The sequence below is a fragment of the Bradysia coprophila genome, unplaced genomic scaffold (assembly GCF_014529535.1).
Source record: "Bradysia coprophila strain Holo2 unplaced genomic scaffold, BU_Bcop_v1 contig_24, whole genome shotgun sequence".
NCBI lineage: Eukaryota > Metazoa > Arthropoda > Insecta > Diptera > Sciaridae > Bradysia > Bradysia coprophila.
In genome coordinates this window covers 2,983,807-2,993,455 of record NW_023503501.1, presented here as the reverse complement: position 1 = coordinate 2,993,455, position 9,649 = coordinate 2,983,807, and the positions used below count along the sequence as shown (strand labels likewise).

The window sequence follows — 9,649 nt, the reverse complement described above, 5'->3', positions numbered from 1 at the left end:
TGAGAGGATTTTCGACTGGGGTGCACTTTTCGCTAAAAGGCGCATACTTTTAACGAAAAGAACGTACATATTTTCAAAAAGAATATTTTCCCTTACACTGAGGTTTCGGTTCTCAAGATACCTTTTAAGGTATCACATATCTTAGTCACATTTCTTAATTTCAGAGTTTTTGCATATCACCTACCATTTACCATAGCACCACGACTAAAAAATTTACAGGATAAGTTCGTGAGTGTGAAAATGTAAGTGGTGAGCGCAGCGAACCAGTCTTAATTTTCAGAGAGCTATTTCGCCAAAAACATAAAATATATATTACACACTTGTCACGAAGAAGTCGAGGCTTGCCGAGACTGATAGTGACAAGTGTGTACTCTATTTTATTACATAAGCGAAAACGAGACAAAAACATAGAACTGAAGTGTAATTTTTGAATTATTCTTCTAGTTACGTAATTTTGACAACTGAACACCGTGCGTATGTGAAAAATCTAAATAATCACGCGGTCAACAAGTTAAAAGCAATTGATTTGAAATAAACATAGTTTTCATTTTTTTTGCTGGTCTCAAAAATATTTCTTTTCGTGATATTTTTCTAAATATTTTTTTAGACGAGACATAAGAGGCGTCCTCCGCCGGAGGACGGGAAGTGGTGTTGGTGCACCTCAGAGGGCGTCTGGTGCACTTTCTCCCCAACGATGTATGTTATTTTAGGGTCTGGGGTCTAGACTATGTAACAAACTTCCAGTAAGCATATACGGCCTTTCTTTATATGACATGCCATTTTTTTAGATATTGTAAGTGGAGGGGCTTACGAAAGTGAGAGAACCAACTGCATTTGAGGAACACCCTCACGTGATCTATTGCATTTTTGTTTGTTTTTTCAATGAAAATTAAAGAAGTCAATTTTAATTGTGCCTAAATTACTCATGTGAAGTACCTAAATGGCGACACTATTACTAAAACCTCCTTTATTTGGCATATACTGTCGTTCTAGCAAGTTTTTATAATATCTATTTAAAGTTGTACGTATACTATAAACCTTATAATTTGTTGCGTTGATTCTTACAAATACTAATAGTTGTAGCGTTTAATTGTTATTACTATGAGAGTGTAATGGGAAATGTGAATATAGCAACAATAAACGTACTTTGAAAACGTATATCAGACTTTGTTGTTGGCTCAGTCGTTTTATCTTCAAATTTTTGACTAGACAATTTTTGAATAGAATATTTTTCTAGAGAGAGAGAGAGAGAGAGAGAGAGATAGAGAGATTCTCTTTGAAAAGAATAAAAACGAAAACTACATATATTTGCTTCCCAACTGAACTCTCAATTAAAAACAACATTTTTTTGTAATTTTGAATATTCCGTGCTGTTTTTCTTCATATCGTGTTGTTTCTTCTATTTACAGATGGCACTTGTGTCGACGATGTGTCAAAAAAAGACGCACCGAGGTTTTCCCATTTTTTAATTGTGGGATTGGCGTATTCTCTTATTATATATGTTCCTAAATTTTAATATTTTTGCCGGATAAATTTGTCGCCATAAATTAAAAGGCATACGATCGCAAAACTTAAAAGCAAAAAAAATGTGTCTCAGTAAAAGGGCGTCGTAAGTACCGATAGCAAGTTCAATGTATAAAAAGTGACTCAGTTGCAGCACCGTCGAAAGAAGGAAAAAAAAACTATAAGAAAAGAACAAACATTTTGACTCACCTTGTTGCTTAGAGGCAGAGAATTTTCATCCGACTGATTTAGTTTTCTTTTCAATAAATTATTTCCATTTTCGTCTATCGCCGATCGGTTTTGTGATCAATTTTTATTATTTTGTTTTCATTTCGGTGTACAAAATAATCGCAGTTTTTATTATATCGAGTTGAATCCAGTCCGGTGTGTGTTTTTTTTTAATTGTGTGTTTCGTGTGTGTGAATCAAAAATTGTAAAATAAATTCCAAAGATCAAAAATCACAAATAAAATGGAATACAAATTGGTTGTTGTTGGGGCTGGTGGTGTTGGAAAATCGGCATTAACAATACAATTAATACAAAATCATTTTGTCGATGAATACGATCCAACTATTGAGGATTCATACCGCAAACAAGTAGTTATTGGTGAGTAACATGTCGATGTCAAATTGAATTTTTTCTTGATCTTGAGAAGATTTGTTGAAGATTTTCGCTTTTAAAAATGTATATTTATACGAAAACCCTTAGGAAAATGAAAAATATTTTTTTTTTTCATCAATGACCAATTTGTGAGTACAGCGTATGATGCGTATATATATGAAATTGTCTGAAGAGCAAGCACAATACAGATTGTTTGAACAAAGAATTCTATTTATATATCGACAATCCACTTATGTTTGTTTTTTCTCTGCTTCACTAGTTTTATTATGAGAGACAAATTGAACAGGTAATTTATAAATTCAATTGTATTTTGGAAACGTACGGCTGCCTAAACCGTTCTATTTATAACTTTGATCTCAAAGGCATTAGCAGTGTTACTTTTACGTTCAACTGATAACTACATAAGTAAATAGATGACCTCCTCCGTTCAACGCACTGATTTTTCGAAGCATCTGTTTGGTACAGCTATGACCATTTTCCAAACGAATCACAATTATTGCGTATCTTGCATATGACTCTAACTTCATTGGGCACCACTTTTGATCGTAAAAAATGATGCAATTGGCTACATATTCAAATTGTTATGTCCAGTTCAACTTTCTTCGGCTAGTTCAATTAATAATCAGAAGAAGACAGAATGTTCTAGATTTTAAAGATTAAACTAGACGCATTAAGACTTTTAAATTGAAATGGTTCATTCAATGTCCCTAAAATAATTCCAATTCAAGAGGCATCGATACTTAGCTAATATTGTAGCCTACATTTGCTTCTCTCATGTTTCATTTTTTGGTGATATCTTTTCATCAGAATCCTTTTTGAAAAATGTACGACCGCAATAACGACCATGAATGTGTTAGCTTGTGTGTTAGCACACGTTGCCGGTTATTGCGACTTGTCAACCCTAGGCACACCGGAAAAGTGCTAAGGGAGTTGAAGAATACCTCCAAATAAATCTCTAAAAATCAAAAATTTTACTTTTGATTTTTAGAAATTTATTTGTAGGTGTTCCTCGACTCCCTTGGCACTTTCCAGCGTACCGTTTATCCCCTACGTGTTAAAATAATAATTAGTTTTGGTTGTAGTCGTTTGACTAGCTCTGAGACAAGTCAGCAGTTTTACGAAATTTTCATAAAATTCTCAGTTTAAGCATAACCACGACAGAGTAAAGATAACGTTTATTTTACTCTGCCGTGGCATAACTGGTCGAACCTATATTCTGTTGAAAGCTAACACACTCATGGTCGTTATTGCTGTCCTATATTTTTCTAAAAGAATTCTGGTGGAAAGATATCATCAGAAGTAAACTAAAATCAAGTATTTTCATCAGAGAGTCTCTTAAGAAATAGTGAAACTGTAAGTTTATATGGTAGAGTTCGTTCAAGTTCCGGTCTCATCTCCTTAACTATCGACTGAGATAAGTCCTAACCAGTTCCTTATAGCCTTGATACAGTAAGAGGCAGTAAAATTTCAGCATTAATTTGCTCCAGCTGATTTACAAAAACAATCGAAACTGTCTACTAGATACGTCTTTATATGGTTTTATCTAATCCACTCGGTGTAGCAGCTTCAATTGTATAAGTTTGATTTTATGTGAAATTTCACTGGACTTAATTTTAATTATATGTGCAAGTCATAAGTCAAGAGTCTCGACACTGGCACATTCCAACCGGCAAAAATGGACAAGCTTTAGCTTTTTAAGTCAGCTATAAATCGGCTGAAAATTCTGCTATAAATTTTGTGGATGAGAAAGTTTCTATTATAAGATTTCTTACTGAACTTGAGCCCTCATGTCAACGCCACTATTTTTGGATGGTCCACGTTTTAACCCCCATCGACAAACTTCAGCGATTGTATATTACAACAACCCTAACATCTGCTACAAATAACTGATTCATTTAAGGAAAGTCAAAGTATTTTTTTCCATTTTTAAAATGCTGTTATCTACCTGATTGTACATGTTCACTGATCTGATGTTTAGCAGGTAGAACGGTAAAAAGTCACCCTATCAAATGGCATTCTTGACTGTTTCTCTTCATTTTAAATAAGGAATGCAAAAAGTTCCAAAGTCAAATTATAGGTTGTTCATCGTTCGAAGATTCATATTTTTCTATATCTAGTTTAGAATCTGTATATCCATTTTCGCATGTTTTTCTACCCGTTACTCACTCCACATGTTAAATAATATATCAGCAAGTCGGCGCCCGTATACATCACCACTATAACTGTAAGTTGACTAATCAATTGAAGATATAAAAATTCATTTTTCATTTTATTACACCAATCTGGATCGAACGACTAGGTAATAACATTTTGAAAGAAATTTTTATTGTTTGAAAATGATAGTCGCAATTATCTGCCAGGAATCCAAAAACAAAAATTTTTGTCGAAAATAAATGTGCGCCAAACTTGAAAAATATTTAACACATGACTCAACGGCTGGCTGTGCATGTGGTTTGTCTACAATTATATCAATTTATTTGATTGGAAACGTTAACGCTTATACTGGAATTTTCATTGTGTATACGCAGTGCTTGATGATATCGGCTGTGCACATTATACTCAACCAGTCGAAAGTATATTTCTTCAAATGCATCCACGACGAGTACGGTTCGAATGAGATGTGTTTAAATATGTGAATCTACTCGAGTGAATATTAGATTAGATGACTGGGTTATATAAGGGTTCACAGAGTTCATTTCGGTAGTAGCTAATAGTTTTAATTATTAAATACCAAAAGGAAATTTATTCCATCATATGGCATTTGAAATGGACTGTAAATAAGATACTGTCTCGAATGAATGTTATACAGAGATTAACTTTCTTCGTGACGAAATAATTTATAATTGGTTATGGTTACTCTATCAACCAGAAGAATTGTTTATCTCATATTCATCCTACGCTAACAATTAGATTAATTTAGGTTTTTTTTTCTCTTCTCCTTTCCCCAGATGGAGAAACATGTTTATTAGATATTTTAGACACCGCCGGTCAAGAGGAGTATTCAGCAATGAGAGATCAGTATATGCGAACAGGTGAAGGTTTCCTGTTAGTATTTGCTGTGAATAGTGCCAAAAGTTTCGAAGATATAGGTAAGATTTATCGGGAACGTTTATTTACGATTTTAAACTTAACCGAAACAAAATTCATTATAGGAACATATCGTGAACAAATTAAACGAGTGAAGGATGCTGAAGAGGTTCCGATGGTGTTAGTAGGTAATAAATGCGATTTACAGGCGTGGGCTGTGGATATGACTTCGGCAAGAGACGTAAGTTTAAAAAAATTGTTATTTTTATAGAGCAACTCTCATAGTCCTTACAATTTTAACCATACCATAAATAACATGCGTCTAGTAGTCTAACCAACTCTATTATACACATGTGAACAAACAACTCAGACTAAAGTGTTGGCTTCAGGTCGTAGCTTTTCCAGCCGTAGAAATAAACTATTTTCTCAGAACTGAGTTCATTTGTCACTTTTCCTAATATGATGAAATGACTTTCATGAAAAGCAGACTCTAAATAGAAGAAATGTTTGTCTGGAGTGGCTGCTTAACTGATCGTTGATATCGGCTAAGTTTGTATTCGCAATGCATAACAGCCTCAGACGTTACTTAACAAGCATGGGAGAGTTCCAGTACTGAATACAATTTTTAAGAAGGCATTGTTACACCTACTGAGCTTCGAGGTTTCACAAGTTTACATCGTAGTGATCAAGGTTTTCTTTTCGATTAAAAGGGTCACGATGGTTACTTCCACCGAAACAGCCCTGGCGGCCATTCGAGATTCTTGCACAATATGTTACTGTGGTAACGAAGAACAGATGCGCTGCTACTAAATTGGTAGTATCAGTTCATTATAGTCAACCCGGAAATGAATTATCTTCCCTCACGCCGATCTTACCACATCTTCATAAATGCAGTGTTACCATCCGAACGATGTGATTTATACTGACTTAATCCCGGAAGTCAAAAGTTCTTCTCCTTCATTGTCTTGTGACAGTCGTTATAACCAGATTTGTCTTTCATATCCTAAAAGGTATATAAGAGCGATGAACCCGTTGCAAATTTGTAGCCTAGGCGGAAAAATATTCGTTTTTTGATAATTTCTCTGAGCCAAAATCTTATTTTGAAAAAGTAAAACCATTAAGGCACGCAAAATGCCGTAATTTTAAAAGAAAAATTGGTTTGTGAGTCATAACTTAACCCACTTGGAGAAACCTACGCAGATTACATAAATTTACACAATCTGCAAAGGTTTCTCCAAGTGGGATAAGTTATCTCTCCCACAAACCAATTTTTCCTTTAAAAGTAACACGTTTTTGCGTATTTTAATGGTTTTACTTTTTCAAAAAAAAAACACGGAAAATAGGTGGAAAAGTACAATAACAAATAGCTTCTTTTCACGTAACAGACATATCCTCCCACATCTACCAAATTGATCCATTGCCAATTCCGTTTGCAGCAATCATATAAACGTTGAACTAATTTATGTTTATAGGTAGCTAAACAATACGGTATACCATTTGTCGAAACATCAGCCAAAACACGAATGGGTGTCGATGACGCCTTTTACACTTTGGTGCGTGAAATTCGACGTGACAAGGAGCAACGAGGTAAAAAGCTTAGAACTCGATTAGGATCACGGCGTCGTTTTAAGTGTACGTTGCTGTAATTTTTCTTTCGATTTAAAAAATAACACAAACAAAAAGAGAACACTTTCTATGTGGACATATATACACAACATATTCGTTTGTATAAACAATATTTTACAGTTTTTATTCATCAAAAAGAAGCAAACACTAATCATAGACATTTTATTATTTAAAGTTAATCAAAAAAATGCTTATCCTGCATTAGATAAGAACAAAAATGTTTAAGCAAAACGACTACATCGACTTTTATTGATATTTGTTTTCTGTTCGTAACTTTCTTCAACGACTGTTTCTCTTCATTTTGTTACTCTTCGTAACACAGAAAAGCCAGGCACATGAATGTTAAAATAAGACGAATCAAAACAATTTGTTGCTACATAAGGCTCACACATTTTGAAACAAAAGATGAATGAAAACACAAAAAGCTCTGATCAGAATAGGTTGACCGATTTTTTACCTGAATTTTAGGATATCACCCTGACCTGAACCTAATTTCATTGTAATCTCTGCGGTCATGTTTAAACCCGTAAGGTGTGGTTTTATGTAAAATCTGAAAGTTTCGTACAACTTTTTCAGGTAACCTTTCAACGACATATTTCAGATTACACTTTAACTGATTCTCATTATTTAGTTTGAATGTCAATTCAGGTCAGGCCAACATTAGTTCAGATCAAAAATGGTTTAAGTATTTTCATATCAGGTTCAGGTAAATCTGAACTGTTCGAAGCTTTATAGGGAGCAAGCTTCTGTAAGATTAAATTCAATTTCTTTGATTTAAACAAAATGAAAGAATTTAGCAGAGGAAAACAGATTTTGTCAGCAAATAATATCTAGTTTAGACACTTTGCCACTCACTTTGCCAGGTACTTCAAAACTTGATCTACTAAGAACTTTTTAACGGAAAATTTCGATTATTTTTACTTACAGTTGGGAAAGGGCTGACAAGATTTTCATCACCAAAACAGGGAAACGTCTTGTCATGCTAACAACGCTGTTAGTTTTAACTTTAAAATTTCCGTAAACCATAAACGTAGCATGGACGTCAGCACAGGCGTTGCACTGAACTATTTTTTATTACATCTGCAGTGTTTATTCAGTGTAAAAGCTCAAAGGGTTCACATGAGCTCGACTAACTGGTATACGCGGGCGGGCGCACAAGCTCGATTACAGTATGATTTTCCAAAAAAATACGTTCAGTTATCGATTTGGCGCTTAGGATTTTGTAGTTTGAAAATCGAACCCTTTCCGATCGTAATAACAGTCTTCAATGATTTTTGAAAAAAGAGAATTGTTTAAAGACTGGAACACTTCGACATTTCATTACATTTAAACTAAAGTAATCGCAAACTAAAGTACTAGATTTTATACATCTCCTTTTAGATTTGATAAACTCTCAAAGTAGATATATTTGAATAAATTCTGTAAAATTTCCACTCGCCGTATCTTTGAACACATGCCGGTATATAGCTGTTGATACAGTTGTTGAAGATCTGGAAGAAATTGAAATGTTAGTCTCAGAAGCTTTTACTCAAGACACGAAAGAATATAGACAGAATTGAAATGTGAACACCGTTTTCATAAAATTATGGTTTTCATGCAATCAATCAATTAAATTTTTTTTGTTATTGTTGGTGTTACAAAATTTAAAATTTAACAAAATAGTTAAACTCATGATAAACAAATTCAGTAACCATAGTTCTTCCTCTTATTGAGTAATAAGAAAAAATAAAATAAAAATAAAACAAATTTCAAATGTAAAGCTGTAAAAAATTTAATTTGTTGATAAAAAAAGTGAAGTCATCGTGAAGTCTTTTTATTAGAATGAAAGTTTCAGGTAACGATGACAGAGAAAGTAAAAATTTAAGTAAAACAAATTATATTTTCATTAACAAATTAAAGAAAAGAAAAGCATTTTTGAGCATGTGTTTCAGTACATTATAATATCGTGTAATCATGAACAAAAGAGTACATTGTAATTATTATAAAAAAAAAACTAAAAAGAAAAATATGAAATTTTACTTACGAAGCATATTTAAAAAAAAAGTATTACTTAACCCACATTTGATTCCGTATAATCAACAATATGCCACAAAAATATAGAAGAAGAAAAAACATATATTTTTGAAAGGATAAAACAAATTTTATACCGTACAATATATGCATACAATTACGCACAGAATATAAAAAAACGGTGTACCTTCAACCAATAAACTTTAAAAATTTAGTTAAAAAAGATATAATAAAGACAAATTACCGCAAATTACTACATATATAACAACATTTTATTAAAAAAATAAAAATAAAAAATAAATAAAAATTACAATACAAAATACGATGGCCCTATTAATTCAAGATAAAACACAAGGTCCTCAAAAGGAATTATCATTATTAAAATTGTGCGAAACATTTAAATGAAAAATACAAAAAAATTTATTGATTAAATATATTAAACAAACGAAGAGAAAGAAAGAAAAAAAAAACAAAAAAAAAAACAACAGAAAATTTAATTGATTTCTATTAATTATTTGTAAATATTAAAATATAAAAATGAAAAGAAAATTTTAGGATAAAATTAGCTGATTCTGAACGGCTTACAAATCTTTATTCGTTTTGTAATTTGAATTGAAAATAATATTTCATTTTTTGAAAAATTGAATTGAAAAGTTTAAAAAAAAAACAAAAAATTTACTGTAAACTGCCTTTTTTCAAAATAAAATTTCTATTATTTTAAACGTACAAATCGATTGATTCATATCAGAATGTAATATCAGAGGAAGAGTATCGAACGTCTACATAGACTACGTAGTACTTAAATTTGCATCATCAACGCATTGATGCATTTAAGTACAGAAAAGTTAAAATTTTACTGCTA

General features: G+C 32.3%; 1 protein-coding gene across 1 annotated transcript; it reads left to right on the top strand.

The window, feature by feature from the left end:
* The first annotated feature begins 1,430 nt into the window (after positions 1-1,430).
* Positions 1,431-9,241, top strand: LOC119077923 (ras-like protein 1). The gene is made up of 4 exons (XM_037185304.1): positions 1,431-2,109; positions 5,073-5,213; positions 5,277-5,392; positions 6,624-9,241. Exons 1-4 carry the CDS (start codon positions 1,974-1,976, stop codon positions 6,795-6,797), a joined length of 567 nt encoding a protein of 188 aa, XP_037041199.1. The 5' UTR covers positions 1,431-1,973; the 3' UTR covers positions 6,798-9,241.
* The last annotated feature ends 408 nt before the right edge of the window (positions 9,242-9,649 follow it).